Consider the following 19,907-nt stretch of genomic DNA (forward strand, 5'->3'; position numbering starts at 1 on the left):
CAGAACAAGACAGATTGGCCCTAACTGGAAGGGGTTAGTTTTCAGTAGCTGGGTTTAACTGGAGTACGCCTAGAAACTGAAACGTCACAAGAAGGGAGCTGGACCAGAAAATCCAACGGAGGCTGAGGCTGGCCAAGCTGAATGGAAATGGCCACTGCCGGTTCCGCTGACTCGGGCTCGACTGCCCCCCCAGGTAACCCGAATATATAATTGTAATTGCTTATATGTATATACACATATATATAATGTATTCCTGTTTAAATAAAGTAATTAGTCGGAGTTTTATGCTTGGGTGAGTTAGCGTTGGGCAACAGCTACAAACTGAGTGTTGCTGTTTGGGAAAACTGAGTTGAATCTTCACAATCATGGCTAACCACAATTTGGCTACGTATCTAACCTAAGATAGCTATTTATAGTTAAAAACACTCAGCTAGTTTCACCATTTTTTAAATCCATAACTCTTCCCATTAAACTAGATTCTCGGTCTTTTGAGAACGTCTTTTTGTGTAGTTAACTAGCTACCAAGCTTAATAGTGTTAGCTAGCTAGGATAACTAGCAAGCAGGCAAACAAAAATTGGATGCGCTTGTGTTAGCTAGCTAGCAGGTTGTCTATCCAGCTAGCTAACTAGCTCGCTGTAAGCGAAATAATTAGATACACTAACCTAGCTAAGTGAGCTAACTAGCTAAACTATTTTAGTTAGGTGTCTAACTATCTGGGAGGTAGTCAGCTAGTTGCTAAGATATCTAACTAGCTAGGTTAGCGAACCCTTCTCTAGCTAGCTAAATGAATAAATTAAATGGTTGTAAAATTGTTTTGGATATTATGGTTTACCAGATTACTGCATCTATTCTAAATATTCAGGGGAAAAGTATCTAATAATGGTAAATACACGTCAACTGTATTGGGTACGCTAGGTCACTTTGCTTACTGAAACGTAGATTCGCAAGATAGCTAGCCATGCAGCCAAGTAACTTGTTATTCAGATTGGTCTGTTAGTTAGCCATTTATATAGCTGGTTAGCGTTAACTTGCTTGATGGCCAGCAGAAACAAACACTAAAATGTTTGTAATTTTCAGATGCTTTAGATGCTCTTTTGTGATTCACTGGTCTGTTTTTGTTATATAGGTGTATCTACGCGTTGCGGTGGTTCAGTCTATCTAATCAGATAAATATGTGAAAGCTGAATGTGTACTGGGGGCTTTCTACGATAATTGAAAGATTAGGCAGAATCCTAAGGATGTTGTACAGTAATCCATACTATCTAGCAACCTATTTAATATTTAATAATTTGCACGTCAATCAAATCTGATCTGTTGAATCGGTTTAATGGACAAACAAATGGGAGTTCTGAGTCAAATGACTTGCCCTCTAACGTAATTACACATTACAGTCACACTCTTGAACAAAGATAGCATCACTTCTCTCATTCATGGCATCAGTTGTATTTTGTTGCTATTGTTAGGTCTTTCTGCCTGTTAGTATACTTAACTTTGTTTTGTCACAGGTCTAAAAGTTCATAGCTGAAACAGACAATGCTTTATAATAACCTATAATAGACCTTGTTAGCCTTAGGGTATTCTAGGTAAAGCTATAGACATAAAATGGCAGGGAGATTCAGTTCAGAAATCCTAGTACATTCACTGGTTAAAACTGGTCACGAAGAGGATGGCCAGCCAGCTGGCCTTTAAATCCTGATTTGGCTAAATGATAAATTTTATTTTTGTATTGCTGAGGGAAACAATGAATAAAAAGACTTAAGCAGTGTGATCATAATTTCTTTCCACCTTACAGAAAATCTTTGACCCAAACTGAAGTGGTGCTATATAAGCATAGGCTAAATATGACAGCACACAGCAACTTTGCCCTTTGTCCAACATCTTTCATTTACCAATTTATAGCCATCTGTGCTACATATGTGACTGGGTAGCCTGCTTTGTAATACACTGTCACTGTGACAAAAGTATCAATATTGCACATTAGCCTATATCAGAATTATGTTAAATATTGCTTGTTTCAGAGATGCAGTAGAGTACACTTATCTTTTAGAAAATCCTATCCATTTTAAAGAGCTATTTTACCCCCTGCAGATCTGAGGACTCCCTTCTGGAGAATGTTGGCCTCTCATAGAGGTAGCATGCATGGTTGTGCTGTGGACATTTATTCTTGTGTGAGAGAATTGGGGACAACGACTATTGTAACAGTTTTGCATTTGAGACTCAAATTCACGTTAAGCAGAAGAGAAGGTTGATTTCCTCTATAAAACAGGTTATTGGGAAACATTGGAGCTACAGCTGTTCACTATTATTTCTGGTCAATAATGCAGACGTGTTTTTAATTACTTATCATCTACTCACTCACTTATACTAAAAGTGGAACTTGCAGCAATGATATTTCATGCTCACTAACAGTGGCCTAAACATACAATGAAACCTATGTGCATACAGGTGTTACAAATTACTGAACATGTTTTTTGTCAAAAACGGAAAAAACATGAAGTGGATGTTTGCAGGTGCTGCTAACATTTTTAATAATAATAGTAATAATAATTAAAGAAGAAGAAGATAGATTGATTGATTGATTGATAAAGACTAATTAAAGTAGTCAACAAGTCATAACGATTAGGTGCCATATGGGACAAATATTTTATATACTGCTGCTTGGATGTGTGGAATAAAAACATAATTGATCCCTTAGGTGCTTTAATGTTGCACACAACCCCCGATTGGCATCATTATTACTAACCAGGTTTATAGCAGAACTTGCAGTGTAATAGACTGTACTGTATTGTTCTTGCAGCATAAAGAGAGGTATTTTATAATTATTTAATCTGTATGTCTGTGTTCATTTTACAACAGTACTGCACAAGTAATGAGGCCTGTTACCAGCCTGATTATTTGTCAATTGTTGGCTAACAGTGTCTCATAACAGATCTGATTTAATTTTATTTTTATTTTTTGTTTTAAATATTAATACTAAATGTGCTTGATCGCAAACATGTTAAAACTCTTAACTGTAACCTACGGAAACTCGGATAGTGGAGGATGTTGCCATTACTTCATAACAATATTCAAGCACAGACATTGCTCTTCACTTCTGCATGATGTTAGTTGTGTAAAGTCCTTTGCAAATATGCTTGTTTTCTATTAAAAAGGTAATTGATTACACAGGAAATAGGCTCTGTTTGGCAGCCGTCATGTTTTCTTGTATGCATCATGTCTAATTCGATGCATGTTTGAATTGCATCAGAAATCAAAACCTTTGATAAATAAAATCAAGACGGTGAGAGCAACTGTTGTCAAAGAGGACTCAAACACAAACTGGTCCTCATGGTATGGAAATGGTTAGCCTATTTTAAGCCTGATAGTACAGAGATGCATGGTTATTTGCTGTTTTGTTAAACAGCAGAGTCTACAATCCCTGGCATTATTGATCAGTATTAAATATAGCATTACCATAATGAGTTAGAAAAAAGTCATAGCCTTTGCAATTTGTTTATTATATTGGTAACAGAGGTGATTTACTGTATGCTGTGGGATTAAAATTACCTGTTTTACATCCTCCTTTTTTAAAGTCTTAACATAGATCTCTTTTTTGATTTCCTCTCTCTGTCAAGGGTCTAGTGGAAGTCGAAAGATGGCCACACCAGAGGTGAGTGGTGGACAGGGACCTTTTGTCTACCTTAATGAACTTCTTGTTAAGTTTATACTACATGCCAGGGTTTTGGAACTGATGCTTGGATATCTAATATGTACGTCTTTAACCTAACAATTTTACTGGCATGTTTTTTTTTTTTTTTTTACTGTACATTCAAGACTATAAGAAATGCATGTTTTTTGCATGTTCTTTCAAGAATGTAATGATTATGTAGTCTTGTGCACCATGCATTTATAAACAGAATTACAGATAAAAGCAGAATTACACACTGCATGGTTCCGCTTTTGTACAACCATTTCCCATCAATAATTTGTATCATCTTTTCTGCTAGTTTGATATTTTGGTAGGCTTATCTCTAGCATATTGAATAGCATACTGGAACTAAAACATGCTTGTTGCACATGTATATCAGTCCTTCACCTCTCAGTAACTGAAATGTTGAAAAATATGGTTAAAAAATAAAACATTTTGGCAGTTACTGAGAATTCATATATCTCCATTGATATAAAGTTACATACCCACAACATACATCTTCTGTTTCTTATTCATTCATTGTCTTTCTTTGTATATTTTTTTCCTAGGGTCCAGGGTTGTCTCAGAGTATGAAGAAGACTATTGGCCATCGGGGAGTGGACCCCACAGGAGAGACCACATACAAAAAGGTCAGCATGTAGTTAAAAAGGCCAAATAACTGTGTGAATCCTGATACTCAGGATTTATGTTGTCAGTTGAAGGGGCAACTTGTCTTTTTTTTTAAATGTCAAATCACAGACTATCAACACCCCACCCCCCCTTCCCCTCCCAAATATTTACTTGGGAAATTATACATAGGAAATTTAGCACTAGTGAACCTGAATATCTGGTATGTATTGATATTGCTACTAGGAAATAGCAAATAAGATTAAACATTTCAGTAGTATTCATTGTTTACCCTTTCTAATACCATGTCCTCTTGGAAATTGCAATGGGCAAATTTAATTTACCAGATTAACTAACCAGTACCAGTGTCATGGACAAAAACTTACCCTAAAGAAAGATTTCACAGCAGCAAGCTAAATTTGGAGGCACATGTCATATACCCAAACCCTAGGTGACTTTTTAAAATTAAAAAACATTTTTTTTACTAAGCCAAATGCATAGTATTCAAACAACTTGTCTGTTCTCACTCCTCTCTCTTTTCTAATAACATCATTGAACTCTCATCCCCTCCTGAAGAAACCTCATTTAACCTTTCTGCCCTTGTGCAGTCTGTTTGAAGGCAGCTGTTATGTTGCATCAAATATGACTGGGTTACTTTTGAAAATAAAATAAAAAAAACTCTAAGGATTCTGTGCAATGCTCCTTTATACCAAAATAAGGTAATTCATCATTCAAGATATCTTTGTCTTTGGTAGATATTCATGCAGTTCACTGCAACTTTCTTTCCTGCATTTTTTCCTCCCAGACAACCTCTTCGGCACTGAAAGGAGCCATCCAGCTGGGTATCACCCACACAGTGGGCAGCCTGAGTCAGAAGGCTGAGAGGGATGTTCTCATGCAGGATTTTTACGTGGTGGAGAGCATCTTCTTCCCCAGGTGCGAGCATGTTAAGGGCCAAAGGGCAGTGTCTGCTTCTTGTATGGCTCGACCTTTTTGTTAGCAGTAGCATTCTGTTAATAAATTGAGTCCATTATTTATTAATTTTTATTTTCCACACAGAGTATGTGTGAGTGCCCCATCATAGAATATGTACTTGGATCAGCATGCCAGGATGTACTCCTGTATGCAGTCATTCTGTATTTTAGAACCTTATCACTACTATCACTACTATATTTTTTTCCAAATTACAGCATGTTTTTGGCACAGTATCTTCAGTAAAATTAATGGCGACACTGGCTCCCCTAACTGACAGTGTTTCCCACAATTTGCCGCTCAAGTGGGGGACTGCGGTTTAAACCCCAGTTTTAGGTTACTCTGTGCTATGTCAATATGAGTCTTTGGGCAAGACTCCCACATTCTGCTACTTATAATGTTGGTAACTTATCGCAGACATACCTGTAGTTTATTGATGAATTTGTGTGTGTTTGTTTTGGTAAGTTGTCCTTTTTTGGTTAAATTAACATTTTAGAAATGTTACCCTCTAAGTGGAGCATGAGTGGGTGCCATGCACCCATGGTCAAGTATACAAAGAAGCCTCCAGAAAACTATTTGTAAAACCATAGCTTATCATTTTACACTTAGGAAATAAGTTGTAGACAATTTCTGGGCATTTTTTTTTTCATTTTTGCTTTTGTGCCTTAAAGCATAAACAGCTGTGAACATGCTGCTTCCAAAGATTCCACCACTCTGCAGACTTATGCAGAAAGGACTGTTTCCATGGAATCATGCAGCGCATTTACAGGAGTGAATGCATCTGATGCGTTAAACATGTCCACATACATTAAACACATTTTTATTTGAAAATATGTTAATGTTCATATAGCCACATTGTTGTTGCTTTTTACAAAGTAGCAGCAATTTCTTTCTGAGCAGTTGCTGAGATATTTACTATAATTAAATTTAACGCCATTAAAAAAAAAATTCTATGTATTTGGTTAATGTAGGCTTTATGCAATTTTTGTAGCCTGTATAGACTTTTTCACTTGTACCCATATATTGAAAATGCAAGATCAACCCGTTAGTAATATTAAAAGCTTGCCAAGCTACAGTAGAATGGATTGATTTAAAGATTGATTATACTTGAAAGATACTTATTAAATTATATAAAATTTTATGTGCTGGATATAAAACTTTCTCAGTTAATTATTAATATTTGTTTAAACAACCCATACCCTTGATTTATTGATGGTTATATGTCCAAATTGGAATTTGGTAGTCTAGTTAATGATTCCTTGGCTGATTTTATGCGATTATTATTATTTTTTAGTTCAAGTCTCAGAAACGACTATGTATACACTTTTGTTTTAGTTTAGCAGTGTAACAAGTGTAATGTTAAACACCAGAAGTTTGAACTTATTAAGCTTGAGTGACAGGTTAGACAGAACAATAAATACAAAATAATGGAACACTGGACTATAGACTGGAATACTGAACTTGTAGGAAAAAATCAGTGTGCCAGAAATATTACAACAAACACCAGTGCAATTTGCACATTTGATTTATGCATTGTTGAGTATCAACAGTAGCTGGGCAGCATTAGCTGAGGGAACACGGTAATTAGCACACAGCATGTCACTCTTGCTGATTTCAGCATTCACCATGCACTGAGTATGTAGGAGTGTGAAACACACTAGTGAAAACAAACACTTCATTAATTTAGTCTTTTAATAAATGGAACCAACTGGCTCTTGCTTATTTGTTACAAAAATGCTGTCTGAGGCTTTGTTTACAAGTGACTTTGTTTTATGAAAAATGTAAGAAATGATTGTTGTAAGCAGCAAAGCTGTGAAACTAATTCTACATTTGTGAACCAGATGCAGCTAAAGAAGTGGTCTAATATTTTAACTTTTTACTCCATCAGACATCCTCACATATAATGTTATTGTAGACTAAATTAAGCATGGAAGGTAGAAAACTAATTCAGATTCTTACCAACTTTGAATAAATGCAAGGCTGGTAGCAGTCCTACTCTAGCCACTAATATGTAGATGGCTCTGGCTTCACATGAATAGTCTGTGTGTTATTTCAGATGGTGCTTGGTATATGGGCATTGTTTGTGTCTTCATTAGCCAATGGCAATAAGCCAAAGACTGGTCTGGCACATCAACTTGCCAATGTATTTGTTGATCACCACTAAGATACTCATATATTTTTTTATTTTATTTTATTTTTGTAAGTAGCAATCTGAACAATGATGGATAAACCATTGACAAATATAAATATTATAGAGTCTTAAACACTAAGCACTTTGTTTCCATAGGATTGAAAAATCTGTGATTGCATGTTCAAAATGTTTCATATCTTTTTTTTTTTGCTACCAATGAATTTCGTTCTCACTATTTCCTAATCTTTCTTTCTCAGTGAGGGCAGTAATTTAACTCCTGCACATCACCATGGTGACTTCAGGTTTAAGACCTATGCCCCCATTGCCTTTCGTTACTTCAGAGAACTCTTTGGCATTCGACCCGATGACTATCTGGTCAGTTAAACTCACCACATTAACTCGCACATTCAAATGTTCATGGTTTCTGGATATTTCCTGCATATTTTCTCCCCTGGTCATGCTTGTATGGATCATTTTTATGCTTTTGGGTTCAAGCTAGATAACTCATGTTTCTTACACCATTCATAATTGCTGCTGTAACTGAAGCTATATCTCGCTCATTCAGGTGGATGTGTGTCTTTCTGTTTGTGTGGGTGTGTTTGTCTTTGCAGTACTCTCTGTGTAATGATCCCTTGATAGAACTCTCTAACTCTGGAGCCAGTGGCTCTATCTTCTATGTCTCCAGTGATGATGAGTTCATCATTAAAACAGTCCAGCACAAAGAGGCAGAGTTCCTGCAGAAACTGCTCCCTGGTTACTTCATGGTGTGTAATCTGCCCTTTTTTTGTTGAAGGTGACTGTTCATGTGTCTGTGTGTGAGAGAGATGGAGCTAGTGAGCTAGTGTGAAGAGAGCGAAAGGTGCTGCAGGAGAATTAATATGCAGCAGGACCAGCCACTCTGAGATTTATATTAATTTTCACCGCTTGTGTGACCGTGTTGTTTGTGTTCTGTTCTAGAACCTAAACCAGAATAAGAGGACCCTGTTGCCCAAGTTTTACGGCCTCTACTGCGTACAGGCAGGTGGCAAGAACATCCGCATTGTGGTGATGAACAATTTGCTGCCATGCTCTGTCCCCATGCACCTCAAATACGACTTGAAGGGCTCAACATACAAGCGGCGTGCCTCACCCAAGGAGAGGGAGAAAGGTGTGCCCACCTACAAAGACTTGGATTTCATGCAGGACATGCCTGAGGGCATCCAGCTTGAACCGGATAACTACAACGCCCTCAGCAAAACCATCCAGCGCGACTGTCTGGTGTGTGCCGGAGTGTGTTTGTGTTTTTATTCCTCACACCCACTTAGAAATTGCTTTGCATATATATTTACTGTCCACTTTAGTAAGTATCCAGTGGGTGCAATTTATAGGTTTACAGGTATGACCTAGTGACCTAGGGTAGCACAACCCCTAAAGGGCTGGAGTCCAGCACAGCTGGTACTCTCTTTACTTTTGCTCTTACCACCTAGTAAACCTGGTAATTACCTAGGTGGATTAATGGAGGTGTATTTGAGCAGGGGAAATCACTAAGATGTGCTGGACTTCACCCCTTTAGTGCCTGTTGATGATGGGTTGATGGAGTTGTAAGATGGCTAACACAAATTGTCCGTGACAAAAAGTAACTTTTTTCATACATGGTAATTCTGATAAATGTGGTTTGGTTGAGTGGTGTGAGTATATGTCCCCTATTGGAGTCTCTGTGAATGGTGGTGGTATTGTTTGAGACTTTGAAGGCCATAGCAGTGATGACAGATATTTTTTTTATATCAGCTGTTGCAGAGCTTTAAGATCATGGACTACAGCTTGCTGGTTGGAATCCATAATGTGGATCAGGCATGTCGAGAGCGTTTGGGGGACAGCAGGGGGGCGGAGGGGGCAGTGACACCTGACCAACGGAGGCCCCAGGCCCAGAAAGCCCTCTACAGTACAGCCATGGAGTCAATTCAGGGAGAGGCTCGTGGAAAGGGCACACTGGACAGCGAGGACCAGTCAGTCACCTACTGCTTAACAACACCTTTGACTTCCACCTCATTCTTTCCTGTTGTTCTTGGTATCTTCTTTGCTTTGTTTGTGCTTCCCACATTTCTGTCTGAAAAATTCCCCCTATTTTCCAGGTCTTTTACATAGCCTTCATTATTGTTGTGTGTGTGCAAGATACCGGGTTTGGGCTCATTTGAAAAGTGTTTTTTCTGTTGCCCTCTGTAGATGGGGAGGTATCCCAGCTCGGAGCAGTAAGGGAGAGAGGCTGCTTGTTTATATTGGTATCATCGACATTCTGCAGTCTTACAGGTAACCCAGCACCTCAGGCTTGCTGTTGTTTGTATAGTCATTGATGCATTTCACGTTTTCTGACACTTCAGAAAATGATCTTCACCACATTTTCACGCTGTAATCAAGCTTGTTTCTGTTGTTGCTGTGGGAACCAGGCAGGGAGGCTGCAAAATGAAACTGGGCCTCCTTTAAACAGAGTTTTTAGCCTGAAATTGCACCACATTCGCTGTACTTTGCTTGCCAATCAGGGAAGGTTACCATAACAATCAAAAAAGCTAATGAGTTTTCTTGGTTACCATGTCCACTGGAAGGTTGCTGATACTGCTTTGTTCAGAACTAGATTATTTATATATTTGATTATTTTTTAAAGTAAAAATGATGGCAGTGGTATATGGTGCTAATGTCTCTTAGACCTTACCCTGGCCATGATAATTTGCAGATTCATCAAGAAGTTGGAGCATTCCTGGAAAGCACTGGTTCATGATGGGGTAAGAGATTATTTCAGCATGATCATAGAAACATTCCTGGCTTTTCACTTCCTTTCTGAGAATGTCTGTCTGTCGATTTATGGTTAGATTATTAAACTCCAGTTTTGCAAGCACAGTTATGTGTGGCTGAAGTGTATTGACTGGGTATGTGTTTGACCTGCAGGACACAGTGTCTGTCCATAGACCCGGCTTCTACGCAGAGCGATTTCAACGCTTCATGTGCAGCACAGTGTTTAAGAAAATGGGTATGACTTAATTTCAGTACCCCAATTTCAGCTCCAAGGCAATGTGTATAGTGGTAACACTGCAGATCTCAGCAGTAATCCATGGGTATGGGGCCATAATTCAAAATATTCCTGCAGTGATGATGGGAATGGGGACAAGCTTTATGATATTTCCAAGGTAATGGTATTAAATTATCTGTTAATACTTTGGTAATGGTGTGATTGTGGATTTCCACACAGTTTCCTAGTTTCTGAACTCATGTGTTTTTTGTCTTCCTATGACAGTTAAAGTAGTGCTTAATGGCAATATTGGCTCAAAAACATGTCAGTCATTTGAGCAAATCTTGTCAGCTGTTACTAGACAGCCAACTGTAATGTGGACATTAGTCACTTAGTCATCATAAAAGTTACATTTACAAAGTTATGTTTTGAAAACATGAATAATGCTAAAAGCAATTATTATAGCATTAAAATAAAGAGGTTGGAAAGAGGTTGTATTGATTATAGTGGACAGCCATAATGTCTGGCACTGAGCATTACATTTTAGTCTGCGAAAGGATAGGGTGAGAATGGTAAATTTGGTATTGTGTTTTGTCATAAGTTGAATGGTGGTTTGAGAATTATGTGCAAACATTTTGGGTACTGAACAGTACTGAACACTTGGGGCACATGAGGATGGGAAGGGGATGATGTTGGGTATTGCTGGAGTCGGGTGGGGACAGTGATGTGTTATATGGAGATGGTGTGGCTAATGCAGGAATGGGATGAGGATAGTGTTGAGTAATGTGGGATTAGGAGTGGATGGTAATGTTTAATGTATGGATGGTGTTAGGTAATGTATGGATGGGAAGGGGATGATGTTGTATATGGGGATGGCATTGGGTAGCATGGGGATGATGTCAGGGATGGGTGGGAACCAATTTGATTCCCCTGCAGCTCTGTAGTTTGTACTGACATTGTTGCACCTCTTTCTGTCCCCAGTGAAGTCGTCCCCATCAAAGAAGAGCCGGAGTGGTTGTCAGAGTGTGGTGAGGAGGCTGCCCATGGGGAGCAATGGCCCCAGCAGCCATACACTGTCTGACCCCCGCCTTCTCTACCGTACCCATCTCACCCAGCCTGATACAGATGCAGACAATGGTCAGCTGTGAGAGACAAGAAATCTACAGTCATGGTAAACAGAGGTTCAGTTAAGATATTGAAATTTTGTGTGTGTGCGTGTGTTTCCAGGCATGCATTCAGGAAGACCTGATGTACTCCCAAGGACCATTTCCCTGACTGGAACCTCCAGTGATGAATTTGTAGACACTAACCAGTCCAATTCCTCTGTGCCCACACTCAGGTAAAGACACACCAGGCTTACTCCATCCTGCTTTTTGATTTACTGTTGGTCTCATAATGTAGTTGTTGTTTTGATACAGGTCCGTAGGGGTGGAGGTGCACAAGTCTGCAAGTACAGAACCTGACAACAGCACCCCCCAAAGGTAAAATCTGACACTCACACTATTTGTCATTTTAACTGTCTGTGCTATGTTGGTAGATACTTTAAGTCTCTCTTTGTCTCTCTCCTTTTGTCTCTCTTTGTCTTTCTCCTTTTAAGTTTGGGAGCTGAAGCTTTAGAGGAGCAGTTGGGTAATGAAGATGCTATTTCTCTCAAAGACATAATTCCAGAGACCAACATTTATTTTGTAAGTCTCATCTTGACTAACTACTTTGATGTATGAGCATCAGTTAAACCTAATTTGTTTCTTTTCGATTTCCTGTAGTGTATGCCTTTAATGCTTTGTTTTTTAAGAGGAAAAAATGAATAGATTTTTTTTTTTTTTTACAGTAAGAGAAGAGACTGCTGATTGCATGCAGAAAAGGGGGGAGAAAAGAAAATGTGGAAGAATGGTGTGAAAAGCCTGGGATCAGCTGAATGATGAGCCTTCTCTTCCTGTGGAGGAGGATGGAAAGGAAAGCCAAGCTTGAGGGCAGAAGTATGTGAGGAGATGTAGAGAGTATGAGAGGCTCTCTACTCTATCCAGCATGGGGTATGCTGCTGTAAAGCAACCTGTTGACTACAGAGGTCCTTCCTTGAGCATTCAGAGTCCCCTTTATTGGCCACCTGCTTCAACTTACCATTAAAACACATACATACTTTTCAGCCACTCTTACATGAAAGAATGGGCTTTCTCTCATACTCACCAATGAAGTTGTGACATTCCTGCATTTGTCCATAGAGTAAAAAGGTTTTTGTGAATTATTTTTATTAGTATTTAATCTTACTGGGTGTGAAAAAAAAAAGAGGTGACCCTTTTACGTTAGACTATATTATTACAGCTTGCTAAGGGTTGTTACTTTATCCCTACATCCTAGCATATGGTTTCATGCGAATCAGGGATTAGTAGGTTGAAGATCTGTTCATCCAGTAATGGTGGATAAGGAGAATACTAAGCATGGAGGTGGTTCCTATTTGCTGCTGAAGGTTCAACCAGAAGGGTTGTGCAAAAGTAGTAGACTCAGCATTCAAAAGTGGATAGGTAGAGGAAGCTGTGCCACACTATCTCTGTGACAGTGTGAGCTGTGAATACATTTAATAATCACTTATGGTAATCTTTTGTACTTTGGCTACTCCTCTCTTTATTTACACTTCTATGATTGGGATCACTGACTGTGTGCTCCAGTGTTATAAAATCCCAGACTCAAAACAGCCAGTGTGCAGTATGACTCTCCTTCTGCATGTGCAGATGCTGCAGGCATCACTAAGGGGACTGTGTTTTTTATTTTATGCACCTTTGCAGGTTAAGATGAATTAAACCTGATGAGGGTTTTGTAATGTGTATATTCGAGAGGGAGTCATTTGATTGACTCTTGTTAGTTAGGTTTTCTTCTCCAGCTCTCTGTTGGGATCTGTGCCCTATGAGACTGCAGGTTACCATCAGATGAGGGGGGGGGGGTGTTAGAAATGAAGACCAATCCAATTTTTCAGTTTCCAGATGCCAGTATGGTACTTTGATGTGCTAGAATTTCACTGTTTCAGAGACAAAAATGGCCTTTTCGTTGAAGTACATTATTTTCACTGTAAAAGGTTTTGAAAGCAATTCACGTATTTTTGGTTGCTCTTGTGATTGTCTGTTCTGCTTATGTCTTATGGCTATGCATGCTGTTTTAGTACAAGTCACATGTTTTTTAAAAACAGCTTTTAAGTGTTTTGTTGTTTTGCTCTGTGCCCGTCATAATTTGTGGGCATTTGATTGTCCTGTGGGCTTTGTCTCTGTCAATGGCAAGTGTTTCCATTCTTATATAGACCAATTAACAATCTAGATTCATAAGTAGCTGGACATGCGCGTCTCTTTTATGCACCTACTTCAGTAATACCGATGGCTTTTAATCCATTGATGTACTGTTTTTACCTTTTGTAAATAGTTGTGTACATATTTAGTTTTTGTGTGTGTGTGTGTGTGTGTGTGTGTGTGTGTGTGTGTGTTTACATACCTATTATATAATAATAACATGCTCTTAAGCAGTAGGTATAGTCAACTAAAGAACTAACACATTAGTGAATTAACTCACTTGTCATCTGTTTTGTCAGCATACCATGAATCAGCTACATTAACTGTACATTATGGAATTGTACTAGTTTTTGCTGGATACAGAAGTTAACCAGACTTTACAAGGACCAAATAGCATTACTTATGCAAATGTTTGATTTTTCAATGTAATGTCAACTTTCCGGTACAGTTTAATTGCAAACATTTATATCATTTAAAATGCAAAACTCACAGCTTTATTGTGCTCAACTGCTTTTTGTCTTGTATAGTAACAAAAACTTTTTTTTAAGGCAATAGAACATCCTTTGTGTTGTACTGCACCCCCATTTTATTTTTAGATTTATTTTTCAGAGTGTGAACAGTGTTATTGGGGGGACATTCATACTCTTTGACTGGCCATAGCATACACTTATAACTAGGTTATTGTGTTAAGTTCAGCCCAAGAAAGGCAGCTGTTTGGGAGTATTTTAACCTGCCCTACTTATGTGCTATCCTTATTTCAGGACTTTGAATAGGTGGTGAACTGAGAGACCAAATGTTCATTTATTTCCTACTGGACATTTGAGCTCTATCAGTAAAGAACTGCTGCTTCTGCACTGCAGGACTGAGTTCTACTGCTAATACCCAAGTGCCTGAAGAGTACATGGCTGTGCATGATTGAATCTGAATAATTTCATCTTTCCTCACTGATAAAAGCAATGTAGCAGTCTGATTTGTCCCATTGATAGAACTGGGCAGTCACTGAGAGAGCAGTGCAGAAATTTACTCTGCCTGGCTTCATGCTTTGTCCTATTCCTTTAAATACACTGAAGGGTGAATAATACAACCTTTTGTCCATGACCTATTTCTGAATGGGGATGGGGTGGGTGTGTATTAAGACTTATCTTGATCTATTAAGGACATATCTGGGCACTTAAGTCAACAGAGATGTAGCTGGAAAGGAAACCAGCGAGGTCTTCACCCTGTCCTTAGTGGTAACCTCCTGTCCTTTAAATTGTCTGGCATGGCAGCCATTTTGCGCTGACAGATTAGTATTCATTAGAACAAGGAAAGGAGGTAGTCTCAGTTTTTTTGAATGTAGCTGTATGAGTTACAGTTTTGTATCCCCTACTTTTTAAAATTTCATGTCTAGTCTCTGAAGCTACTATAGCGGTCTTAACTGTTCTGCAGTGGTGATTTTATATCCTCCCCCCCCGGCAATATAGTGGGTTTTGAGACAACTGGAATATTTTTAAAGTTTTAATTATGATCATATAGAGTTGACTCAATCATGAATGTGTTTTGTGCTACTATTCTTATACTGTTCCTAGCTGCATCTGCTGAAGCCAGAGGAAACCGTGTTCCTCAACTGCCAACACCACAACTGAAGAAACTACAGACTGATAGTTTCTGAAAGGAAAAAAAACAAAACAAAATCAATGGATCACTGATATGGACAAATCTGAACACAACTACAATTTGGGAATCTGTTACTGCCACATAAGTAGTGGAAACCACAAATGCTGGATGTGTCAAATCTACATTATCAGGTTTTAACAAGGTTTCATGAAGTGGAGCTAGAGGCTTGGTATGCGTTTGCCCAAAGCACCTTGACGTTTTGAAAACATTTCTTCCAGAATTGCTGTTTCAACTATTTTATTTTATTTTATTAGAATTTTTTGGTTCAGATGCCATGCACAGTTTCGCATTCATTGGTTTGGTTCATGGCAGGGGCAGATGTAGCCATGATTTTGCACCCTGTGATATGACCAAGCTAAAGGAGCTAAAGACTGATGTGGTGAATGCTCTCAGCAGCGTTTGGAGCACAAAGTCCATTTTAACAAATAAAAACTTGACCATAAATTTGTATTCAGATGCTACTCAATTATGATTTTAAGATTAAAAAAAACCCCATTTCTTTTAATTTTTAAAACATTTTAATTTTACAAGTACATTGTCTGCTGAATGTCATTTAATGGTGAGTATTATGTTTATGCATGCAATAATTTCGCTTCTCATCCTTGTTCCCTGTACATGTTTACAGCCTATTTAGATCAGAGGATTCATTTTATTTCTTTTTACCATAGCTATGATGTCCTGATTTAATAACCTGATTATTTTCAACATGTACCACTTTCTGATACAAAAAAACAAAAACAAAACAGGTGTAAAATATATAGTGGTGTATAGTTAATTACACTATGCTGTGCTGTTCTTGTTATGCAGCAAATTATTAACCTTTAACTGTGGCGCATTCCTGGTGTCTTTATGCCTTTTTGTTCAAAGAGTGTAGTGTGGTTGTTGGCCACCAGTCTCCAAGAAAATAATTTCTTTCAAGTTTTGTTTGACCTTATCACTAATTTCAGTTACTGCACAGTTTCAAACATGCCATCTTTGTAGTAGCTAGCCAGTGTCCAGTACAAATAGTTGTCATCTGTCAATACTGAAAATCTCATCACCTGAAAACTAGCTTCCTGTTTTCAGTTTAATTGACACGATTCTTCTTTGGTCTGTATTTTTTTTTAACAGCATGACAAGAACTACAATTCCCTGTTCAAACTTAGATGAAAGGAACTTATGGGCAGAGGTTGTAGACTTAACTGTCAGCATGGTTTAGATTTCAGTTCATTGAATTCAAACCTAACCTAGATGACTGGTAAATGCAGTCCTCTGTTAACACTGGGCTGTCTCTCTTTGCAGTGTTTTGATTTTGTTGATCAAATGGGTAGGTTTGTGAAATTGACTAATGCACAACAGACACATCAATCTTGCACAATTCACAGAGGATTGTATGCTGGCAACAAAGACACTACAACAGCATATAAATACTGCAATATGAGCTTTTCTGCCAACTTGAGTTTTGATTGTATTTATTAAGTAGCTTTTTTTTATTTTTTGTGTGTGTGCGTGCGCGCGCATAGATACCTTGTAGGTTTATATGAATCTTGAATATAAATGATTATGTATAGTGGCAGAAAGTAATTTTTGAAATTGCATTTCTGGCAAAAGCGGCAGTTTGACACTGCACACTTTCATATTTTTGATTTCAGTTGGTATTATGCATTACAATTCTGTCCAAAGGTGTGTATGTGTGTGTGTGTGTGTTTAATAAATGAATATTTGGCAGTTGCAGGATCTGAATGACTGCTGGAGATGATGGCTATATTTTTAGTGTGTGTGTGTGTGTGTGTGTGTGTGTGTGTGTGTGTATATATATATATATATATATATATATATATATATATATATATATATATAAAAACCTACCTTTCCTCCCTTGCTCGCTGCCTGTCTCTTCTGCCATCATTAGTCATGTAGTGTTGGTGGGTTTCCACATTGTCCCTTTGATTTTAAATAGGCTAATAAAAATATTTTCTAAAACCTTCCAGTATTTATTTCTACATTGGGATTCATGTTGTGAAATACTTTGGGTTTAATCATATGTTTTCATTTTAAATACATATTAATTTCAGAATATTGATTTCTCCAGATTTCCTTACAGAAAGCGTCACCTCTCATCGAAGCCCGAAGATAAATAATCCGATACGAGTATGGAAGCCAGTACTGGAAGTTTCATTGACTCTATTTGAATCTAGTATTTCAAATACGTCAAGGTTGAACACAGAGACTGATTATTCGCAAAAGCTCAAATGGATTTGTTGTTGGTTCATCTCAGTTCTTTTTGTTCAGGTCTTCACCACCTGGTAAAACACTGCTTTCTCATTAATCACCTGTCTGGAAAGAAGTATCGTTTTGCTCATTTATTTAAATGAGTTTTTTTTGTTTTTGTTTTTTATTTATTTATTTATTTTTTACAAATAACACTTGGTGCCTGTAGGTTACCTGAAAAGGGTCACTATAATTGTATTTCTTGTTTTGAATTGTTTATTTTATTCACTATCACACATTTTAATAACTGGTTAATAAGTATTGCTAGCAAATTGCAATGCTGGAAATTAATTGACATTTCCTCTGACTGTATAAAATTGAAATGTTAGCTTTCTACATATGCTGAAGCCTACTGTACATGAATTAGGCACCAAAACTCTTCAGTTATAGGTAGCCTCAAGAAAGGCAAAGATATCTTGCAACATCCCAATCCCTGCCCCGTTTGTTCTAAATTACACTTGTATTTTCCTGAAGAATAATCTCAAAGGGCAGAAAAGCAGACACTTCCATCCATCTTCATAGACTGGGGTGTCATTGCACTTTGCACAATTTTGGGATGTAAATATTGTAAATACATCCTGTATTAGATTTTTCAGGCAGAAAGGGGGCTATGATGGGTGCAGTTATTAAAGATGGTCCTTTCAGTGTTGTTCAGAACACAATTGGATTCAAATATGATCCAAGACTGTAATTAGCAGTGCTGAGAATTGAATTGTACAACACAGCACAGGAGTACACAGGCTCAAAGATTACATTTGTGCACATGCTTGTGTAATCTAAAATAAAAATAAACAATACATGACTTTAGTAGTTCGAAGTATTAATAAATAATGTTTAATAAATGTACATTGTTGGATGAAAATTACTATTGCCTTTAACTACCATATCAGGACTGCTGAAAGTGAGGGGCATCCAGCTAATTAAAGTATGATTTGCCAAGTTTGCCACTTGGTGAATTGTCTGTTAAATAAAATGTTGCTTCTGATACTTTTATATATGAAGTATGAAAGTCGTATGGAAGGCATTTATGTGTTATGAAAATATTTTAGAACAAATTTCCTAGTTTTATTCATTAAGATCATGAAATGTTTTTGTTTCTGTTTTGTCTGTAAACAACAATTTAAATGTATTTTAAGAAAATATCATAGGCTTATAGGCTATGGATTACACTGGTTAAATCTAACTTTATTCTATCAATATAATTTAAAAATAAATAAACCAAATGACCACTCTTCTGTTATGGCTAATTTTATTCGCTAAACCTCCCAGTCAGGGACGTGGGGCTTTTATTTTGACGACGGACATACTTTCGGTCAGACGGGGACCTCCGTGCCTCACGCGGTGCGTGGGTTTAGTGCGCGTGGTTAGTGCCAAAAGTAATTAGATTTATACAACAGTGCCCCTAAGTGGGTATACAGCGTCATTGTTCATCTTTGTGCCTTCTCACAAATTACCACAAAGCAGTCATGGTACCGTGCTTTCACGATAAACTCCCAACATAAACAATTTACAACGCCAAAATAAAACAAATTTTTCTTTATGGATGCTACAGTTGGCGGTCAGTTCTATACCAAATCTACATCAGGCTGATCTGTGCAAATCTGTGTGAACCTCAAGAACAATTTAGGCATGTGCAGTCTCGTGTATCGCAAGCTAATACAACACAAACTACCTGACATAACTGACCGAGTACAAATATATCTTCCCACTATAACAAAGCATTAACTCACATCTTTACCAACGACAAACGTTGCACCACATACACTGAAAGGAGCAGTGTTATTCGACGTTTGCAATGGCTGACGGCCGATGCAGCTCTATCTCACGGCGCATGCGTCTTTCTAACCCGACGCTAAATGGAACAGCAGTATCAGAACGTTTGGTTATTTTGTTTATTAGTTAACCGTGAAAAAAATCTCTTCATCTAAACAAGTAGCCTATTCATAAAACATAATAGAACAAATGGTCACTACAACTACTTCTAAACGTGACACAAAGTGGCAAATGCCTTATTTATCCTTCAACATGGAGGTCAGAAAACAAAGTGGACACATTCACATAAACACTGAATAAAGGTTGTAAATCTTAACAAATAAAGGAAAATGCTAAATAAATTGAGTTAATAAATAACTCATCATAATACTATATCCATTATAAAGGCAAAAATTATGCTAATAACAAAAATAATTTAAATGTTAAGAAATGTGATGAATTTACCTAGAAAACGAAAGTGTACAGGTTACCTTATCTGACACATAGTGAGGTGAAGCAGTCAATAAGCAAAAAAGTGAGGATTACAGTTGTAGAAGTGCAGATGTTTGTATTTTGGGGTCACCTGATCTCTGAAGCTA

At 37.7% G+C, this 19,907-nt stretch overlaps 1 protein-coding gene across 4 annotated transcripts; it reads left to right on the forward strand.

Moving 5' to 3' along the window:
* The first annotated feature begins 106 nt into the window (after positions 1-106).
* Positions 107-18,358, forward strand: pip5k1ab (phosphatidylinositol-4-phosphate 5-kinase, type I, alpha, b). 4 transcript variants are annotated; one of them, XR_004776580.1, is made up of 18 exons: positions 112-193; positions 2,090-2,131; positions 3,616-3,650; positions 4,238-4,318; positions 5,101-5,231; positions 7,656-7,773; positions 8,010-8,162; positions 8,356-8,655; positions 9,166-9,383; positions 9,601-9,684; positions 10,106-10,154; positions 10,318-10,399; positions 11,360-11,515; positions 11,606-11,717; positions 11,797-11,859; positions 11,976-12,063; positions 12,207-12,408; positions 17,378-18,358. XR_004776580.1 is itself a non-coding variant. In XM_035530869.1 (17 exons), exons 1-17 carry the CDS (start codon positions 142-144, stop codon positions 12,207-12,209), a joined length of 1,767 nt encoding a protein of 588 aa, XP_035386762.1. In that variant the 5' UTR covers positions 112-141; the 3' UTR covers positions 12,210-16,044. The 4 variants fall into 4 exon arrangements, 2 of the variants coding, with proteins under 2 accessions (XP_035386763.1, XP_035386762.1); XR_004776579.1 differs by lacking the exon at positions 17,378-18,358 and adding an exon at positions 15,219-16,044; XM_035530869.1 differs by lacking the exon at positions 17,378-18,358 and having other exon boundaries at positions 12,207-16,044.
* The last annotated feature ends 1,549 nt before the right edge of the window (positions 18,359-19,907 follow it).

Source organism: Electrophorus electricus, chromosome 10 (genome assembly GCF_013358815.1).
Source record: "Electrophorus electricus isolate fEleEle1 chromosome 10, fEleEle1.pri, whole genome shotgun sequence".
Classification (NCBI taxonomy): Eukaryota; Metazoa; Chordata; class Actinopteri; order Gymnotiformes; family Gymnotidae; genus Electrophorus; species Electrophorus electricus.

Coding starts and splice junctions, on each gene's coding strand:
- pip5k1ab (XM_035530869.1), top strand. CDS start 142: ATGGAAATGGCCACTGCCGGTTCCGCTGACTCGGGCTCGACTGCCCCC. Junction 4,319..5,100: donor GAGAGACCACATACAAAAAG/GTCAGCATGTAG, acceptor TTTTCCTCCCAG/ACAACCTCTTCGGCACTGAA. Junction 8,656..9,165: donor CCATCCAGCGCGACTGTCTG/GTGTGTGCCGGA, acceptor TTTTTATATCAG/CTGTTGCAGAGCTTTAAGAT.